This window comes from Carcharodon carcharias, chromosome 1, assembly GCF_017639515.1.
Source record: "Carcharodon carcharias isolate sCarCar2 chromosome 1, sCarCar2.pri, whole genome shotgun sequence".
NCBI lineage: Eukaryota > Metazoa > Chordata > Chondrichthyes > Lamniformes > Lamnidae > Carcharodon > Carcharodon carcharias.
The window spans coordinates 234,926,550-234,948,697 of record NC_054467.1 but is presented as its reverse complement, the minus strand read 5'-3'; the positions used below and the strand labels follow the sequence as shown (position 1 = coordinate 234,948,697).

The 22,148-nt window shown below is 43.8% G+C and overlaps 1 protein-coding gene across 1 annotated transcript in view; it reads left to right on the top strand.

Moving 5' to 3' along the window:
• The window catches only part of polr1a (RNA polymerase I subunit A), a 170,458-nt gene that overhangs the window by 121,315 nt on the left and 26,995 nt on the right, over positions 1 to 22,148 (top strand). Inside the window, exons 31-33 of the mRNA XM_041192484.1 lie at positions 3,573 to 3,773; positions 9,956 to 10,073; positions 18,663 to 18,827. Of these exons, the coding sequence (XP_041048418.1) occupies positions 3,573 to 3,773; positions 9,956 to 10,073; positions 18,663 to 18,827 (484 nt within the window). The remainder of the gene's footprint in view (positions 1 to 3,572; positions 3,774 to 9,955; positions 10,074 to 18,662; positions 18,828 to 22,148) is intronic.

Genomic DNA, 22,148 nt, shown 5'->3' with positions numbered 1-22,148 from the left:
ATCCCATGCACTTTAATTTTACACACTAATCTCTTATGTGGGGCTTGTCGAAAGCCTTCTGAAAGTTCAAATAAACCACATCCACTGGCTCCCCCTCATCAATTCTACTAGTTACATCCTCGAAAAATTCCAGTAGATTTGTCAAGCATGATTTCCCTTGCTGACTCTGTTTCGATTCCGCCACTGTTTTCCAAGTGCCCAGCTATTAAATCTTTTATAATGGACTCTAGAATTTTCCCCATTACCGACGTCAGGCTGACTGGTCTATAATTCCCTGTTTTCTCTCTACCTCCCTTTTTAAATAGTGGGGTTACATTAGCTACCCTCCAATCTGTAGGAACTGTTCAAGAGTCTATAGAATCTCAGAAGAGCACTTGACACGTCATAACATTCGAGGCTATGGGCCAAGTGCTGGTAAATGGGATTAGGTAGGTAGGTCAGGTGTTTCTCATGTGTCGGTGCAGACTCGATGGGCTGAAGGGCCTCTTCTGCACTGTGTGATTCTGTGATGACCACCAATGCACCCACTATTTCTAGGGCCACTTCCTTAAGTACTCTGGGATGTAGATTATCAGGCCCTGGGGATTTATCGGCCTTCAATCCTATTAATTTCCCCAACACCATTTCCCTACTAATACTGATTTCTTTCAGTTCCTCCCTGTCACTAACCCCAGTGTTCCCCAACATTTCTGCTATGTTATTATTTGTACCCACCTTTGTGAAGACAGAACCAAAGTATGTATTTAGTTGGTCAGCCATTTCTTTGTTCCCCATTATAAATTCCCCTGTTTCTGACTGAAAGGGACCTACATTTGTCTTCACCGATCTTTTTCTCTTCACATACCTTTGGAAACTTTTACAGTCAGTTTTTATGTTCCCTGCAAGCTTCCTCTTGCACTCTGTTTTCCCCTACTTAATCAATCACTTGCTCCTCCTTTGCTGGATTCTAAACTGCTCCCAATCCTCAGGCCTGTTTTTTTTTTGCCAATTTGTATGCCTCTTCCTTGGATCTAATACTATCTCTAAGTTCCCTTGTAAACCATGGTTTGGCTACCCTTCCTGTTTTACTTTTGCACCAGACAGGAATAAACAATTGTTGCAGTTCACCCATGCGTTCTTTGAATGTTTGCCATTGCCTATCCACCGTCATCCCTTTAAGTAACTTTTCCCAATCCATCGTAGCCAACTCAAGCCTCATACCATCGAAGTTTCCTTTATTAAAATTCAGGACCTAATCTCAGAATCAATTATGTCATTCTTCATCTTGATGAAGAATTCTGTCATATTATGGTTGCTCATCCCCAAGGAGCCCTGCACAACTAGATTGCCAATTATTCCTTTCTGATTACACAATACCCACTCTAGGATGACCTGTTCTCTAGTTGGTTCTTCAGCGTATTGGTCCAGAAAAACATCCCGTATACACTCCGGGAATTCCTCCTCTACGGTATTGTTACTAATTTGATTTGCCCAATCTATATGCAGATTAAAGTCACCCATAATTACAAATGTTCCTTTATTGCATGTGTATCTAATTTCCTGTTTAATGCCATTCCCAACATCATCACTACAGTTTGGGGGTCTATATACAACCCCCACTAATGTTTTTTGCCCCTTAGTTTTTCTCAGCTCTACCCATACAGATTCCACATTGTTGGAGCTAATATCTTTCCTCACTATTGCGTTAATTTCCTCTTTAACCAGCAGTGCAACTCTACCACCTTTTCCTTTTTGTCTGTCCTTCCTAAATACTGCATATCCCTGGATGTTCAGTTCCCATCCCTGGTCACCCTGCAGCCATGTCTCCGTAATCCCGACTATATCATACCTGTTTACATCTATTTGTGCGGTTAATTCATCCACTTTATTGCCTTAAGGCTTGTCTTTTTAACATTACTTGTCCTGTTCCCATTATTTTTCACTGAGGCCCTGTTTGATTCTTGCCCTTGATTTCCCTGCCTATCACTTTTCTTATTCCCCTTTTTGTCTTTTGTTCTTGTCCTTGATTCCCCCTTCTCTGACTCCTTGAATAGGTTCCCATCCCCCTGCCATTTTAGTTTAAACCCTCCCCAACCACTCTAGCAAATATTCTCTAGCAAGTATTCTCAAACTGCCTCTACACTCAACTTCTCTTTATGCCAAGTCGGATTTTATGAATAAAAATTGGCTCAAAGATAAATTTGCTGTTTGTAACTTAGGTCTTTTGTTTTAAGAACTAAAGCACTGTGTAGCTGGAGATTCCTAGAGGCTCAATGTGCAATGGGACAGGACATCTGACTGCCACTCTGTCCCAGCCTCGACAAATGCAATAACCCCCCCATCCCTCCCACCCCCTCCAATATCTAGGGACCAGTCCATTTGCATAAAGGAGGCGTGTGCCCACATCTTTTGGAGCACTCCCCAAGTGTCAGCCCCACGATCCAGAAATTTCAGGATGGCACTTTTGAGTGAGGGGGCGATCAATTCGGGATAAGAATCATAGAGTTTTATCTTTAACAAAGTTGCTGTTTTGCAGCAGGCACTTTCTTAATGACAGTTCATTGCCATTGGGAGCCAGCATTCTGGGCCCCACTTCCGCAAAGACGCCGGGATAAAGGAGGCAGAACTGGCATGACGCCTGGTAGTTAATGCCCATCCTAACCTCCTCATTTGACTGGGATGTGGATGAAAGAAACTTCCGCGTCTTCCCATCCCATTTTCCCATCGGGCAAAAAAATCATGGAGACCTGACGGAACCTGCACATGATTCTTCCCACACAGCTGTCACTGGAGTCCCATCTGCATGTTTCAAGAAGGACTTGCTGACCTCCTGTGGGTTTCCCTCATGCCTGCTCAGAAGAGCAGGTTAAGATCAGAGCCAATGCATGAAGATAGTAGAATCGATATGGTTAAGCCCATGGGCCAGTTTAAGCGCCTGCTTAACTAATATGGTCCCTAAAGAAGTGATTTTAAATCACAGGTAGAATGAGCAGAACATTATGCTCCACAACCCAGTTCCCCATAAACAGTGCCATTAATGGGCCTCCATTGTCCAACACCTATGTCTTAAAATTACAGCCTCACGCAGCCTGCGAGCCCAGATATCTTCATTATATGCATGCATGTGGTTCTTGTGATCGAGCTGTTTTTCAATATTGTTGGCTTGGAGTTTTGAAAATTCTGTTGACTCATTGGTGAATAACTCCTACCAAGACCCATTGATGCAACATTAGTGGGAACCTGGCTCAAAACTTTATATGTGACCTGTGAGGTACACCTGTGTGACCCTCAAAAACAAAAAACAGCAATATTCCACATGTTAAAGCAATTTTCATGAATTGTGTTCCAATTTAACTTGGAATTTAGTTCCAACAACATTAATAGGCAGGAGGGAAAATTGCTTTCTTTTGTGATTTTAATATGTGTGGACAGGTGCTTTTGAAATCAGGACTTGTCATTTTTATGCCAGTACTAACCCTGGGCCTGTAGCTTAAAAAAAAAAGTTTGGAATCTTAGAAGATGCTCCTGAGCATTTTTTTCTTGTTAAAACTGTCAATTAGATACATTGCAATGATTATGTATTTGCCCTGCAGGTTAAACTGAAGCTTCCCATTATGAAGGTGCACTTTGACCTGTCCTCGCTAGTTATGTCAATAGCACAAAATGCAGTTGTTCATGAAACTAAAGGAATCACTCGTTGCCTCTTGAATGAAACAGCCAACAGAAGAGGAGAGAAGGAATCTGTTTTGAACACAGAGGGAATAAACCTCACTGAGATGTTCAAGTATGGTGATGTATGTACAACATTTTGGCTGGCACTATTGTCTTGTGACTTGGAAACTATTGTCTTGTGACTTGGAAAGGGGCAAATAACAGGTTTCGTTTCTAGCTGGAGTTTGAACTCGAGAATTGTAAATGAGCATTACAACTTGTTAACCTGACTCTCAATCAGCAACCTCAGCCCCATTGCATCCATTACATTGAAATCTGGCTGTATCACCTGCCTCCTGATTAAGTGTGTAACTTGGTGTCTTTGCGTACACTCACAATTACAGTAAGGAGGCCACCGAGTTCAAGTTTATGCAGAAAGCAAGGGTTGCGGGTATGGCTTCAGAACAAACCTGTATTAGGGCAGGTTATTTCGACCATTGAGTTGTCTCAATATTCAAGTAGTACCCCAATCTGTGCTGGTGGAGTTGAACTTCATTTAGAGGTTTTCAGTTTGGAACAGTTTTGCTCTTTCTAATGCAAGCTGTGTAATACCAGACTAAACCCACTAGACCCATCTAGAAGAACAAGGGCAGCAGACAAATGGGAACACCACCACCTGCAACTTCCCCTCCCCACCCAAGCCGCTCACCACCCTGACTTGGAAATATATCGCCATTCCTTCACTGTCGCTGGGTCAAAATCCTGGAACTCCCTTCCTAACAGCACTGTGGGTGCACCTACACCACGTGTACTGCAGCAGTTGAAGAAGGCAGTTCAAGAAGGTCTCTCTAGGGCAATGGGGGATGGGCAATAAAAAATTCTGGCCGAGCCAGCGACGCCCACATCCCATTAAAAAGAATGAAAAAAAGACAAATTCTTTGATAAATCATCAAAAAAATACACCGGAAAAGAAATCAACTCTTGCTGCCTAGTTCCTGTTGAAAGCAGGTAACTGGTAACCCAATTTTTTTAAAAATGAGAATGAACAGAAGGAAATCCTTAGACCTAGCTGCTAATTACCTTGTAATTGGCACAATGAGCAATCTTGTTTATGTCTTGGACAATTTTGCATCCCTCCTTCCACTCATATACTGTCTCCTCCCTATCTGTGGCCAGTCAGAAATGTATGCTAGGTTGTAAGTGCAGAAATGAACCCTATCAAAGGGAATTGGATATATACTTGGGAATGAAGAAGAAAAAATTGTAGAACTGTGGGGAGGATTAGGGGGAATGGGACCAATTGGATAGCTTTTCAAAGGACATGATGGGCTGAAGGGCCCACTTCTTCTGTGCTGTAGGAACCTACAATTCCGTGAGGTTACGATTTGAACTAAAACACAGTGGTGTCGTCTCATTTTTTATTCGTCTGCAATATGTGGGCATTGCTGGCTGCACCAGCATTTATTGCCCTTTTATTGCCCATCCATAATTGCCCTTGAGAAAGTGTAAGTGAGCTGCCTCCTTGAACCGCTGCAGCCCCTGTGCTGTTAGGGAGGGAGTTCCAGGATTTTGACCCAGTGACAATGAAGGAACAGCGAAAGTCACAATGGTTAGTGACTTGGAGAGGAGCTGCCAGGTGGTGGTGTTCCCATGTATATGCTGTCCTTCTCCTTCTAGATGGTAGAGGTTGTGTGTTTGGAAGGTGTTACCAAAGGAGCCTTGGTGAGTTCCTGCAGTGCATTTTGTAGATGGTGCAGACTGCTGTCACTGTTCGTCAGTGGTAAGGGGAGTGAATATTTGTGGAAGAGGTGCCATTCAAGTGGGCTGCTTTGTCCTGCATAGTGTCAGGCTTCTTGAGTTGTTGGAACTGCACTTGTGCAGACAAAGTGGAGAGTATTCCTTCATGCTCCTGACTTATGCCTTGTAGGTGGTGGACAGGCTTTGGGGAGTCAGGAGGTGAGTTATTGGCCACAGGATTCCTAGCCTCTGACCTGCTCTTGTAGCCACAGTATTTATATGGCTAATCCAGTTCAGTTCCTGGTCAAAGGTAACCCCCAGGATGTTGATAGCGGGGGATTCAGCCATGGTGATGCCGTTGAATGTCAATGGGCGATGGTTAGATTCTCTCTTGTTGGTGATAGCCATTGTCTGGCATTTGTGTGGCATGACTGTTACTTGCCACTTGTTAGCCCAAGTCTGTATATTGTCCAGGTCTTGATGCATTTGGACATGGACTGCTTGAGTATCTGAGGAGTCATGAATGGTGCTGAACATTGTGCAATCATCAGCAAACATCCCCACTTCTGATCTTTTGATGGAAGGAAGGTCATTGATGAAGCAGCTGAAGATGGTTTGGCCTAGGACACTCTGCTGAGGAGCTCCTGCAGTGATGTCCTGGAACTGAGATGATTGACCTCCAACAACCACAACCATCTTCTTTTGTGCCAGGTTTGACCCCAAACAGAGGAGAGCTTTCCCCTGTAATTTCCATTGACTCCAGTTTTGCAAGGGCTCCTTGATGCCACACTTGGTCAAATGCTGCCTTGACGTCAAGGGCAGTCACTCTTACCTCGCCTCTGGAGTTCAGCTCTTTTGTCCATGTTCCAAGGCCAGAAGCTGAGTGGCCCTGGTGGAACAGAAACTGAGCTTCAGTGAGCAGGTTATTGCTAAGCAAGTACCATTTGATAGCACTGTTGATGACCCCTTCTATCACTTTACTGATGATGGAGAGTAGACTGATGGGGCTGTAATTAGCCAGGTTGGATTTGTCCTGCTTTTTGTGTACAGGACATATCTGACCGATTTCCCACATTACTGGCTAGATGCCAGTGTTGTAGCTGTACAGGACAGCTTGGGTAGGGAATGGCAAGTTCTAGAGCAGAAGTCTCCAGTACTATTGTTGGAATATTGTCAGGACCCACAGCCTTTGCAGTATCCAGTGCCTTCAGCCATTTCTTGATATCGCGTGGAGTGCATCGAATTGGCTGAAGACTCGCATCTGTGATGCAGGTGACTTCATGAGGAGGCTGAGATGGATCATCCAGTTGGCTGAAGATTGTTACAAATGCTTCAGCTTTACCTTTTGCACTGGTCTCCTCCATTATTGAGGATGGGGATATTTGTGGAGCCTCCTCCTCCAGTGAGTCGTTTAATTGTCCACCACCATTCACGACTGGGTGTGGCAGGACTGCAGAGCTTAGATCTGATATATTGGCTATGGAATCGCTTAGCTCTATCTATCACTTGCTGCTTCTGCTGTTTGGCATGCAAGTAGTTCTGTGTTGTAGCTTCACCAGGTTAACACCTCATTTTTAGGTATACCTGTGTTGCTCCTGGCATGCCCTCCTGCACTCGTCATTGAACCAGGGCTGTCCCCTGCCTTGATGGTAATGGTAGAGTGGGTGATATGCTCGGCATGAGGTTACAGATTGTGGTTGAGTACAATTCTACTGCTGCTGATGGCCCACAGAGTTGCTAAATCTGTTCGAAATCTGTCCCATTTAGCACAGTGGTAGTGCCAAACAACATGATGGAGAGTATCCTCAATTTGAAGATAGGACTTTTTCTCCACAATGGCTGTGCAGTAGTCACTCCTACTGATATTGTCATAGACAGATGCATCTGCGGCAGGCAGGTTGGTGAGGATGGGGTCAAGTATGTTTTTCCCTCTTGTTGGCTCCCTCACCAGCTCCCACAGACCCAGTCTAGCAGCTATGTCATTTAGGACTCGGCCAGCTCGGTCAGCAGTGGTGCTACCGAGCCACTCTTGGTGATGGACATTGAAGTCCTCCACCCGGGGTACACTCTGTGCCCTTGCCACCCTCAGTGCTTCCTCCAAGTGGTGTTCAACATGGAGGGGCACTGATTCACCAGCTGAGGCAGGGCGATACGTGGTAATCACTAGGAGGTTTCCTTGCCCATGTTTGACCAGATGCCATGAGCCTTCATGGGGTCCGGAGTCGATGTTGAGGACTCCCAGGGCAACTCCCTCCCGACTGTGTACCACTGTGCCGCCATGTCTGCTGGGTCTGTCCTGCCAGTGTGACAGAACATACCCAAAGATGGTGATGGTGGTGTTTGGGATATTGTCATTAAGGCTTGAGTATGACTATGTCAGGCTGTTGCTTGACTAGTCTGTGACACAGCTCTCCCAATTTTGGCACAAGCCCCCAACTGTTAGTAAGGAGGACTTTGTAGCGTCGACAGGACTGGGTTTACCGTTGTTGTTTCCAATGCCTAGGTTGATGCTGGGTAGTCCGTCCAGTTTCATTTTTTTTAATTGACTTTTTAGCGGTTGGGTGCAATTGGGGGCCTTGCTAGGGTATTTCAGAAGGCATTTAAGAGTCAACCCAGTACCGAGGATCTGGAGTCACATGTAGGCCAGAACAGGTGAGGACGGCAGTTTTCCTTCCCTAAAGGATATTCATGAGCCAGATGGGTTTTTACGACAATCAGCAATGGTTTCATGGTCATCATTAGACTTTTAATTCCAGATTTTTTCATTAAATTCTAATTTCACCATCTGCCATGGTGGGATTCGAACCCAGGTCCTCAGAGCATTACCCTGGGATAATGGCCCCCATCTCATGGTGTGACATGGGAATAATTGGAGCTTTTTCAGAGAGCCGGCACGGGCATGATGATATGAATAGCATCCTTCTATGCTATATGATCCCTTCACAGTTCAGAAGCTATTTGAATTGTACGTTGTAATGGCCTTTCCTGATAACATATTCTCCAGTGATGTGACATCTTGCAAGGGAAAAAGGCTCTTTTTTTGTTCCTTGTTTTACCATTTTTTTCATATCCCCAATGACTCAGTGATTTTCTGGTTGAGAACAGTACTGCTTTTGTGTGGCTTTTAACAGTCCCTGCTTTGACTTGCTCCCAATGCTTCAGAGTTGTTCTATTCTGTAATGCTGATATGCTGTCGTTAATTTCACCAAATTTGTTTTGCTATTCTTTTCCAAGTTTCCTATTGCAATTGTCAATTAACAAGTGGAGAGAGGCAGTAGAATGCTGTAGCACCACAGGATCTGGGTGCCCTTGTACACAGATCACAAAAAGTTAGCATGCTGGCACAGCAAGTAATTAGAAGGCAAATGAAATGTTGGCCCTCATTGCAGGAGAGATAGAGTATAAAAGTAGGGAAGCCTTGCTACAACTGTGCAAGACATTGGTGAGAACTCACTTGGAGTACTTTGCGCAGTTTTGGTCCCCTTATATAGAGTATAAAAGTAGGGAAGCCTTGCTACGACTGTGCAAGACATTGGTGAGAACTCACTTGGAGTACTTTGCACAGTTTTGGTCCCCTTATTTAAGGATATACTTGCTTCAAAGCAGTTCAGAGAAGGTTCACAGGCTGATTCCTGGGCTGAAGGTGTTGTCTTATGAGGAAAGGTGGAGCAGATTGGGCCTACACTCATTGCAGTTTACAAGAATGAGAGATGATCTTATAGGAACGTAAGATTCTGAGAGGGCATGATGGGGTTGTTAGCATGCTGGTAATTAGTATGCTTAGAGGATGTTTCCTCTTGAGGAAATCTAGAACCAGCGCTCACACTTTAAAAATAAGGGGCCTCCCATTTAAGACGGAGGTGAGGAGGAATTTCCCCAGAGAACAGTTGATGCTGGGTATTTGAATATATTGAAGGCTGAGTTAGATGTTTGATTGACAAGGGAGTTAAGTGCCATGGGACAGGCAGGAACGTGGAGTTAAAGCCGCAATTAGATCAGCCATGATCTTATTGAATGGTGGATCAGGCTCGATAGGCTGAATGGCCTACTCTTGTTCCTATTGCTTAATCAACTAACAGAAATTTAAACAAAATGTGCTTTTGAAATTGATTCACATATGTGTTCCATGCTTAAACTCAACAGGTTCGCTAATATGCTTCAGGGAAGGGAGCCTGTCACTACTAGCAATTCTGGCCTAGGTCTGACCCTTGTCCATATTAGATGGTCAACTGTAATGCCAGTTGAAGTGATCTAGCAAGCCACATAGGAAAGCTAGAGTAGGGCAATAAATGTGGCCTTTCCAGTCGCTCCATTATCCAAAGCAGAAAACAATCAAATAAATTTGCTTTAACGTTTTGGGGGTTACGACCTAACTGTGAGTTTATTGTATTTTCCCCCCCCATAGGAAGGCTCAGCCCTGAAAACCTATGCGTGTGTGTAAATATGGATTGGGAGTCAAAAAGAGCAAAGTGTGATCATTAATAACTGGTTATATTATGGTGTCATTACTGTGGTGAGAATAATTTGAATTTCAGGTCTCTGAGTTATGACTCATTATCTTTGACCCCCTTTGTTTCTCGTCATTTAGACTTTGGACCTCAATCGCTTGTATTCAAATGACGTCCATGCCTTTGCCAACACGTATGGCATTGAAGCTGCTCTAAGAGTCATAGAGAAAGAAATAAAAGATGTATTTTCTGTATATGGTAAGCCTTTCTTTTTCTCATCTAACAGTGCTGTTAGGGAGGATTTGCAGGATTTTGAGCCAGTGACAATAAAGGAATGGCAAAATATTTCCAAGTCAAGATGGTTTGTGGTTTGGTGGGGAGCTTGCAGGTTGTGGTGCTACCTGATGCCTGATGCCCTTGTCCTTCTAGGTGATGTAGGTTGTGGGTTTGGAAGGTGCTGTCAAAGGAGGCTCGGCACGTTGCTGCAATTCCTCTTGTAAATGGTACACACTGCTGCCGCTGTGCACCAGTGGTAGTTGAAGTGCTGGTCAAGTGAGCTGCTTTGTTCTGGATGGTGTCAAACTTCTTTAGTGTTTCTAGAACTACACTCATCCAGGCAAGTGGAGAGTATTTCATCACACTCCTGATTTATGCCTTGTAGATGGTGGACAGGCTTTGAGGAGTCAGGAGATGAATCACATGCCACAGAATATCTAATCTCTGACCTGCTCTTGTAGCCACAGTATTTATATGGCTTGTCCAGTTTAGTTCTTGGTCAGTGGTAATCCCCTGGATGTTGATGGCGAGGGATTAAGTAATGGTAGCTGTTTACATGTTAAGGGAAGTTGGTTAGACTCTCTCTTAGAGCATAAGATTATTGAAGATTGTCATTGCCTGGCCCTTGTCTGGCGTGGATGTTACATGCCACTTGCAGTTTGAGCCCGTTTGTTGTCCAGGTCACAGAATCATTCCAGAACAGAAGGAGAAAATTTGGTCCATCGTGCCTGTGCTGGCCCTCTGCAGGAGCAATTCACCTAGTAACATTCCCTGCCTTCTCCCTGTAATCCTCCCTGTAATCAGATAGCAATCCAATTTCCTCTTGAATGCGTCGATTGAATCTGCCTCCACCAAACTCTCAGGCAGCTGCATTCCAGATCTTAACCTCTCGCTGCATGAAAAAGTTTCTCCACGTGCCTCTATTGCTTCTATTGCCAATTATCTTACATCTGTGCCCTCTCATTCTATCTGTGCCCTCTCATTCTAGATCCTTCCACCATCAGTGGGAAATTTATGTACTCTGTCCAGACCTCTCATGATTTTGAATACCCCTGTTAAATCTCTTCTCAATCTTCTTTTCTCCAAGGAAAACTTTCCCAACTTCTCCAATCTATCTACGTAACTGAAGTTCCTCATATTTGAAACAATTCTTATCAATCTTTTCTACACTCTCTGTAATGCCTTCACATCCTTCCTAAAGTGTGGCACCCAGAATTAGACGCTATTCTCCAGTTCAGGGCAAACCAGTGTTTTATACAACTTTGCAGCCTTCCGGACTTAATATTGAGTTCAACAATTTCAGGTCATGAACTCTCTCCTCCATCCCCACCCCCTTTCCAATCCCCCTTTTTCCAATTATTTATAATTTTTTTACACTATATATTTTTTCTTTTCCCTCCTATTTTTAAATTTATTTCGATCTTTTGTTTAATCTCCACCTTTCAGCCTTTTCGATCCCTTCCCCCCCACCCTACCCGCACTAGGGCCATCTGCCACTGGCTTGCTTCCCTTAATGTCCCCATTAGCACATCCTTTAGATAATATCACCACCATCAACACCCCTTTGTCTATGACATCTTTAGCAGTCTCTTCTTGGCCTCCACCTATCACTGGCCCCCTATGGAGCTCTCCTGTCCCACCCCCTTCTACCAGCTTATATTTCATCTCATTTCTATATGTCTTAGTTCTGATGAAGGATCATACGGACTCGAAAAGTCAACTGTATGCCTCGCCACAGATGCTGTCAGACCTGCTGAGTTTTTCCAGGTATATTTGTTTTTGTTCTAGATTTCCAGCATTCACAGTATTTTGCCCTTATCTCAGTGTTTTATAGAAGTTCAACATGACCTCCTTACTCTTGTACTCTATGCCCCTATTAATAAAGCCTAGAATATTGTATGCATTATTAACCGCGCTGTCAATCTGTCCTGCCACCTTCATGGTTGACACCCAGGTCCTTCTGCTCCTGCACCCCCTTTAGAATTGTACCCTTTATTTTATTTGTCTGTCCATGTTCTTCCTACCAAAATGAATCACTTCACACCAACCTGCATTGGATTTCATCCGCCACTTGTCCATCCATTCCAACAACTTGTCTATGACCCTTTGAAGGTCTACACTATCTTCTTCACTATGATTCCAGGTTTTGTATCATCTACAAATTTTGAAATTGTCACCAAGGCCTAGGTCACTAATATATTTCAGGAAGAGCAAGGGTCCCAACACCAACTTCTGGGGAACTCCACTACAAACCTCCCTCCAGTCCAAAAAACCATCCATTAACCACTACTCTGTTTTTTCCTGTTCCTCAGCCAATTTTGTATCCTTATTACAACTGTCCTTTTTCATCATGAGCTATAACTTCGCTGACAAGTCTGTTGTGTGACACCGTATAGAATGACTTTTGGAGATCCATGTGCAGCACATCAACAGCATTACCGTCACCAATCCTCTTTATTACCTCTTCAAAAAACTCCAGCAAGATTTGCTCTTAACAAATTCATGCTGACTTTCCTTAATTAACCCACATTTGTCCAAGTGACTTTTAATTTTGTCCCGAATTATTGTTTCTAGAAACTTCCCTAGTACTGAATTAAACTGAATGACCTGTAGTTGCTAGGCTTGTCTTTACAACCTTTTTCAAACAACAGTGTAACATTTGCAATTGCGCAGTCCTCTGAGACATGACCCCCGAGTCTAAGGAAGACTGGAAAACTATGGCCAGTGTCTCCGCAATTTTCACTCTCAATTCGCTCTGTATCCTTGGAAGCATCTCATCCTTTGACAGCACCTTCCAAACCCATGACCTTAACCATCTGGAAGAACAAGGGGAAAGATGGGAACACCATCATTTGCAAGTTCCCCTCCAAGCCCCACACCATCCTGACCACGACTGTTGGATGTTCACCCTTAAATACTTAAAATTATTAACATTTTTAATCTCCCACCAGTTTAGAATCAGCCCCTAACTTTGGAGAAAAGGAAATACACCAGCAGTACTCACCAGCCAATCTTTCATCTTTCCTGTAATGTCACTTGATTTTTTTTCCACCTTTTTTAAAACTTGAGGGTGCCCTGGACACTGCTGCTGCCTCAGGTAAGCACTAGGCCCCCTTCCTAGGCCTCAATTTATCTCCTTTCTGGTGCTCCCAAATCTACCTAGGTCCCCCTGCTGCTGTTGCTGCTGCTGCTGCCTCAGGCAAGTACCTTTCTGCAACAGAGCATGAACTGCTTCATTACCTGCAGAGTTGTGAATGGAACTGATCGCTGTGCAATCAACAGCACTTCTGACCTTATGGTGGAGGGAAAGTCATTGATGAAGCAGCTGAAGATGGTTGGGCTGAGGACACTACCATGAGGAACTCCATAGAACCATAGAAAAGTTACAGCACAGAAGGAGGCCATTTGGCCCATCTTGTCCATGCCAGCCCGAGGATACCCGGGTGCCCTTTCTAATGCCACCTTCCTGCACCCGGCCCATAGCCCTGCAGCTTACTGCACTTAATGTGCAGATCCAGGTACTTTTTAAAAGAGTTTAGAGTTTCTGCCTCTACCACCAGCTCGGGCAGCGAATTCCAGACACCCACTACCCTCTGCGTAAAAAAGTTCTTCCTCATTTCCCCCCAACAACTGCAGTGATGTCCTGTTTCTAAGATATTTGGCATCCAACAGCCACAACCATCTTCCTTTATGCTAGATATGGCTCCATCAGCGAAGAGATCTCCCCACACCCCTGCCCCGTATTCCCATCGACTTCGAGTTTACTAGGGATCCTTGATGCCACGCTCAGTCAAACATTGCCTTATTGTCAAGGGAAGCCAATATTATTTTACCTCCAGAATTTAGCTCTTTTTAACCATGATTGTTCCGAGGCTGTAATAAGGTCTTGAGCCAAGTGGTCCTAATGGAACCCAACCGAGTAGCAGTGAGTGTGATGCACTGTTTAGCTATAATGGAGAGAAGCATCACAGTCAAGCTGCTTTGCACTAGATCTCAGCACTTGCACTCTTTACAGTGGGGCCGTTGGATCGGGGAGTGGGGATCCCTACTTTCTACTGTGGGAAATCCCTCTTCTAACGCCGGGAGATTGAGACTAAATATAGCAGCTCTGCTGTCATTTTTGGTTGGGATCCACTAACACAGCACATAGTTGGGACTTGCCAAGCTGAGTTGATCAGTTCACGAAACTGTTTATCGGTTGTTAGTTTGGGATAATACTTCAGATCTACTCATCTGTTGTAAAAATGTGTTTCTGATAGACAGAAATTGATGAGTAAAAATATTATTAAATTAATTAAATAAAGGTTTAGTGCCATTCAGTTTGATGTTTATCAAAAAGATCTTTGGTGAAATTGTGTTACCCTGAATTTATAAAATATGCTGTCACGTGACTGCCTCTCCTTGACATAGGAGTAGAAGCAGCCAATCAGCACCTCTAGTTGATTCTGCCATTTAGTTCAATTGTAGCTGATCTGTACCTCAACTCCATTTGCCTTTGTTCCATATCACTTGATGCCCTTGGCTTAACAAAAAGAAATAATGATCTCACAGAACACAGAGTGCAGAAGAGGCCCTTCGGCCCATCGAGTCTGCACCGACACGTGAGAAACACCTGACCTACCTACCTCACCCCATTTACCAGCATTTGGCCCATAGCCTTGAATGTTATGACGTGCCAAGTGCTCATCCAGGTACTTTTGAAAGTATGTGAGGCAACCCGCCTCCACCACCCTTCCGGGCAGCGCATTCCAGACCATCACCACCCTCTGGGTAAAAAAGTTTTTCCTCACACCCCTCCCTCCCAAACCTCCTGCCCCTCACCTTGAACTTATGCCCCCTCGTGACTGACCCTTCAACTAAGGGGAACTGCTGCTCCCTATCCACCCTGTCCATGCCCCTCATAATCTTGTACACCTCGATCAGTTCGCCCTTCAGTCTTCTCTGCTCCAATGAAAACAACCCAAGTCTATCGAATCTCTCTTCATAACTTAAATGTTTTATCCCAGGCAACATTCTGGTGAATCTCCTCTTCGCCCCCTCCAGTGCAATCACATCCTTCCTATAATGTGGCAACCAGAACTGCACACAGTACTCCAGCTGTGGCCTCACCAAGGTTCTACACAACTCCAACATGACCTCCCTACTTTTGTAATCTATGCCCTGACTGATAAAGGCAACTGTCCCATATGCCTTTTTCACCACCCCACTAACTTGACCCCCCCACCCCTCCGCCCCGCCTTCAGAGATCTATGGGCACACACACCAAGATCCCTTTGTTCCTCAGAACTTCATAGTGTCATGCTGTTCATTGAATACTTCCTTGTCAAATTACTCCTTCCAAATTGTATCACCTGACACTTTTCAGAGTTAAATTCCATCTGCCACTTATCTGCCCATTTGACCATCCCGTCTATATCTTCCTGTAGCCCAAGACACTCAACCTCACTGTTAACCACCCGGCAATTCTTTGTGTCATCCACAAACTTACAAATCCTACCCCCTACATAGTCATCTATGTCGTTTATATAAATGAACCCTGTGGTACGCCACTGGACACTGGCTTCCAGTCATTAAAGCATCTTTCTGTCATCACCCTCTGTCTCCTACAACTAAGCCAATTTTGAATCTATCTTATCAAAATACCCTGTATCCCATGTTCCTTTGCCTTCTTTATAAGTCTCCTTTGTGGGACCTTGTCAAAGGCTTTGCTGAAATCCATATAAACTACATCAAGTGCACTGCCCTCATCTACACACCTGCTCACCTTCTCAAAAAATTCAATCAAATTTGTTAGGCATGACCTCCCTCTGACAAAGCCATGCTGACTATCCCTGATCAAACCTTGCCTCTCCAAGTGGAGATAGATTCTCTCCTTCAGAATTTTCTCCAATAGTTTCCCTACCACTGATGAGAGACTCACTGGCCTGTAATTCCCTGGCTTATCTCTACATTTATTTCTTAAATAGCGGAACCACATTAGTTGTTCTCCAGTCCTCTGGCACCTCCCCTGTGGCCAGAGAGGAATTAAAAATTTGGGTCAGAGCCCCTGCGACCTCCTCCCTTGCCTCCCTCAGCAGTCTGGGACACAAATCATCTCACTCTTGAACTTTTAATTGGCCCAGCATCCACAGTGTTTTGGGGGAGATAGTTCCAAATTTCCACTGCCCTTTGCCTGAAACAGTGCTTCCTGATTCCACTTCTAAATTTTCTTGAATATCTTGCCCCCTTATCCGCCAGAGAGTTTCCTCTGCATCTAGCTCAATCAGTCATGTGACCATTTGAAAGCCTGGTTATTGTGTAGCTTCTGTCGTTAATTGGCTTTTCCTGGCAATTGTCCCAGAGGTCCTGCCCCCTTTCCTTCATGGTACACTAGTTGCCCTTTGAGAATTTACTGGCAACACCCGAGTCTTTTGGGTAAACCTTCACAGCTGGGATATATATCACTTGCAGGCACAGCAGCTGACAGGTAAGTTAAGTTGAGAAGAATAAATGCAGCAGGAACTATCACCTAGTGTAATTGTTACTGGAAGATCAGGTTACCCATTGAGTATGGCAGGTGAAGTTCTACAATTACTGCGCCCTGGTACTGCGACTTTACAGAACATCGATAAATTGCAATGAAACTGCTGGTTTCTAAGCAGATCTGAGTGATGACCAGGCAATTGTACAACCAGTGAGAGGAAAGATTCACACCTATATCGTGCCCTTCACAACCTCAGCATGTCCCAAAGTGTTTTACAGCCAACAAAGTACTTTTCAACTGTAGTCACTGTTGTAATATAGAAAACGCGGCAGCCAATTTGCACACAACAAGCTCCCACAAACAGCAATTTGATGATCACTCAGTCTATTATAGTCAAGGAATACATATTGATCAGGGCACCAAGGATAATTCTCCTGATCTTCAAAATGGGACCTTTTATACCTGGCTGAGAACAGACAGGCCTTGGTTTAATGTCTCATTTGGAAGACTGCAACCTGCACACTACAGCACTCCCTCAGTCGTTCCCTGGAGTGTCACGTAGATAATGTGGTACTTAACAGTAAATTACGTAACTCTTTACATCTCAAGTTGATAATCAAGTTTTATTTTATTACTTGTGTAATATATTTACAAATTTACTTGTATTATGAGAAATAACTTGTTTACCTTAGGACAGGTTTTCCCTATATAAAAGGCCTATTTGAAAAATAACTGGTAAGATGGCATAGTTATTCAAGTGCATTGAAGGTTCAACACACTTTGCCACAGATGTTGGGTAGGAATTCCACTAATGCTACTTTACATTAGCTCCTTATGGAGCAGGTTCTCAATTGTGGATGCTTCTTGGCTGCTTTAACAAAGAACATGCACAATGAACTGAGTGAAGCATTATGGAAATGGTACCACTAGTGAATCAGGCTGTCCGGTCGATGGGCAGTGGGCTTGCCTGGCTCACGTATTCAATTACTAAGTTTGTCATTAGTTCTGAATGCTCACTGCCAAACATATCATCTTGGAGCTGCCTCTAACCCAAGGAGTCACTACTAACCGACTTCCACTTTTTTTGGCACCCCCACCCTGGAGATCTTCCTGCCACCCATCCTGCCACCACCTGCTCCTCTCCTGTGCTTAAAATAAATAGTTGGCCATAAGGCAATTGATGAGTGTGGATTTGGGCCCTGCCTATTCAAGTATCAGGGGCTCCTCCCTAAATGGCATGATGAGAGCGCCTCTCACCATACTACGGGCGAGTACATTGCCATTATTTCCCTGATCACAGCATGGAACGTGCCATATCCTAATGGTTCCACTATTTGGAGAACTTATGCAGCAATTTCCTACTTCTCTACGGCTCAATCATAAAAGGCACTGATATAAATGAGTGCATGTTCTTGTATCACCTACAGCCCTCCTTGCCTGGAACAATGTTCAGGAACTTGTCAATGAATATTGGTCCTTTACCATTTGCCAGGCATTGCAATGCAGCATCCAATTCCTTCTGGCCAGACTGGTTCACTGGGCAATATCTGTGTACAGCAAACTGCAGTGTTCTTCTACTGCCCACACGGTTTGGTCTTTACTGCAGCCTGGGCAGAGCCGTGTCCAGATCTTGTGCATTTGTTGCAGAGTTCCAGACTTGTGGGTACTCGGTGCTAGTTCACACAAACCTTTTTAAGTGGTGACTGATGACACTTTAGCAAAGGCGATATGATTTTGAAGCATTTGGCCTAATGCGCATCAGTGCGGATGAATGCAGCCCATTGATCTGCTTCATTTCCCTAATCATCCTCTTGGCCTCATGATGTCCTGCATCATCAGCTATTTCTCAACAGCTTTCCTTTGACCTGCAAAGACATCAAATATTGTTCTAGAGGAATCCTGTTTTTGCCACAAGTACTCTTAAAATTTAACAGGGTGCTGCTTAGAAATCAGGGTCACTATTGTTGGTCAGACTTAAGCATGCATATCCAAACAGTTCTACGGCCCCATGATGGTCTTACATTGAACTGGATGCTTGTTATCACTGATCACACTCGGTGCTTTTAATGAACTGAATTGAATTTTCTTTGTCTGTCTCTCTTGCGCAGGCATTCAAGTGGATCCTCGCCATCTTTCCCTTGTGGCAGATTACATGTGTTTTGATGGATCATACAAACCATTTAATCGAATTGGCATGCAATCAAGCTCCTCGCCCCTTCAGCAGATGACCTTTGAAACCAGCTATAAGTTCTTAAAACATGCAACTATGCTAGGTAAGAAAGACCTTGTTAACAAGGAAGGCAAGTTTCTTTTCATTTTCATTTTAACTTGAGCAGGTATCCTTTACTTAAGGAAATTAAAATTTGAACTAAGTCTCAAAGTCACACATTCTATTCCAGACCATGCTTCGTGCTTCTTTTTCTATTGAGAAACTTGAATGTTGATGTGCTGCTATGGTTCTGAAAAGTAGGGAAAAGATAGGACAAATAAGAATGTATGTTTGGGTTTAGAAGTTTCTAGAGTAATGAATGAAGGGAAGGCTTAAGGAGCTTGTCAGTTTTGGATGCTGGGAACAAATGAGTTGGAGTAGGGAATGTTGCAATGAATTGTGATTCAACACAATGAAGGTACAGAGAGGAGGAATGCGTTTCAGAGAGAAACAGAGGAGGAAACATCAGTGGGAAGTGATCACACAATTAGACTAGCTTGGTTGACAATCCACATATGTCAGGCGTTATAGTCCACCTGGTTTTGAGTGATAAACGGCAGTGTTTACAAGCCAGAGAACTGAAGTCACCCCAAAACTGTAGGCTAAAAATCGTAATGCCATCCCAGTCATGTTCCATGTTGACTCAATGGGCAGAGGAGAGGTTGGGGGTGTCTTTTGGAACACTCATAGTAGCTTCCATTGCTCAATTGTCAGCCCAAAATTAGGAGGGTGTAACCTAACCTCGAATTAGATGAAGAGGGTTGGGAAGAGACTAGTACGGAGCATAAATATCAGCATAAGATCATTTTGGCCAAATCGTCAGTTTTCTGTGCTGTAAACTAGATGTGACCTAACAGCCTTTGTAACTATTCTGATTTAACACCCAACCTGCCAACGAGCTAACTTGTTTCTGTGCTGTTACCACCTAGAGCTGCAGATAAGATAACTCGATTGGCCTTCAAGTTTTCAGGTGGTGGATCAAGCCTTCATAAGGGTCTCGGCTCCACGATACACAGTGGAATGCAGGAAACATGCAAAGGGTTTAAAGATAAGCGGGAAAAATTATTAAAAATCTGAAAAAGAAATCCACACAGATTTCGTTCTGAATCTAAGTTTTAAAACTTTTTTTAGGGTGGTCTGATCTTTTTTTAAAACAAACAAACTAGTTATTGTGGTGTGGCCATCACTGGTATACGTTACCCGAGAAGGTGCTGATTGGTCTTCTTGAATAAGTTTAATTAAAACCTGAGTGACATTGCTAGCCCACTTCAGGAGGCAGCAAAGAGCCAACCAGATTGGGTGGCACTGGAAACCAAGTCAAATAAGGACAGTGGATTTCTTTCCCTGAGGGGCATTTCTGAATCCATTGCATTTTTACAGCAACCCATCAGTCTCATGGTCAATTCAACTGATGCCAGTTTTTATTCCCAGCGTTTTTTTTTTGTAAAAACTAAATTTAAATCCTCAAACTGCCACAGTGGGATTTGAATTTACATCCTCTGGATTGTTATTTCATAGCTCTGAATTATTGATATGCTAACATATCCACTACATCACAAACAGTGAATTGCTATCAAGTGCAGTTGCTCTAATGTAGATAAGCACAATAGGCACTTTATATACAGCAAATTGCAATGAGATGAATGAGCAGTTTAATTGACTTCTGGTATAATTACTTGAGGTTAGACTGTTGGCTGGGACACTGAACAAACTCTTTGTTTCTCAGATAGTGGTATTGGATCTTTAATATCCATAGGAATAGGCAGACATTCATCAAAGGACAGTAGCTCTGGCAGTGAAACATTCTCTGAATAATTCCGTGTCGACTCAGATAGTGAGTGTGGTTGAGAGTCTAGCATTTGGCTCGAGCTACAACTTTCTGATCCAGCTGCAAGAGTATCACGAACTGCTAATACACAAGAAGAGAAAGTTGGGCCATCGGATGAAGGAATATTGCAAAAGAAAGGAAAAAACATCATCTACTTTAGTTGTGATATGATTATTATAGTAATAAGGCTAGGGGGCCGAACAATTTCAGCCATGTTGTGAAATGAGTGTTTTTAAGGGCTGCCTTGGAAAAATATTGTTCCTTGAGCTGCTGGAAAATTGAAAAGGTTAAAAAGAACACTATAATAACGAGCATCGGCTAAGGGAATTTTGGTGAGGAGGTAACTTTTAAGGATTTATACCAGAGCATTAACAGCTGTTCTTACTGTGGCATTTGCATTGTGTTAAATTGTTACATGCTTTTTTCTTGTCGAAAGCCTGTTTGGTCCACAGGATGTTCTCCACTTCTGTCTTGATCCGCTGTAGGATTAGGCACACTCCTACCTTGGAGCATACTAATAGCAGAGACATTGGCCTGTAGTTTCATTGTAATTTTGGGTCTTTGCTGGTTTTGGGAGGCCAATGACTTCAGACATGCGCCAGGGTTTTGGCACTGTGCGACGGTGGTGGAGGGAGTGCATGTTTGAGGATGTGTGTCAGTCAAGCAGGCTGCTTTGTCCTTGATGGTGTCAAGCTTCTTTAGTGTTGCGGGAGCTGTACTCATCCAGGTAGGTGATGAGTATTCCCTCACGCTCCTGACTTGTGCTTTGTAGGTGGTGGACAGGTTTTGGGGAGTCAGGAGCTGAGTTTGTCTCCACAGAATTCCCAGCCTCTAACCTGCTCTTGTAGCCACAGTATTTATATGGCTTGTCCAGTTCAGTTTCTGGTCGCAACTAACCCCCAGGATGTTAATAATGGGGAAATCAGAGATGGTAAAGCCATTGAATGTCATGGGGAGATGGCTAGATTCTCTTATTGGAGGTGGTCACTGCCTGGCACTTGTGTGGCATGAATGCTATTTGCCAATTATCAGCCCAAGCCTGAATATTGTCTACATCTAGCTGCATTTCGATATGGACTGCTTCAGTAGCTGAGATGTTGCAAATGGTGCTGAACATTGTGCAATCATCAGCAAAACCCACTTCTGACCCTATTATGAAGGGGAGGTTCATCGATGAAGCAGCTGAAGATGGTTGGGCCGAGGACATCACCCTAAGGAACTCCTCCAGCGATGTCCCGTGACTGAAATGATTGACCTTCAACAACCACAACTACCTTCCTTTCTGTTAGGTATGACTCCAGCCAGTGAAGAGTTTTCCTTCGATTCCCATTGACTTCCGTTTTGCTGGGCCCCTTGATGCCACACTCAGTGCCGTTAGGGAGGGAGTTCCAGGATTTTGACTCAGCGACAGTGAAGGAACAGTGATATATTTCCAATTCAGGATGGTGAGTGGCTTGGAGGGGAACTTCCTGGTGTTGGTGCTCCCATGTGTCTGCTACCCTTATCCTTCTAGATGGTAGTGGTCATTACTTTGGAAGGTTCTGTCAAAGGAGTCTT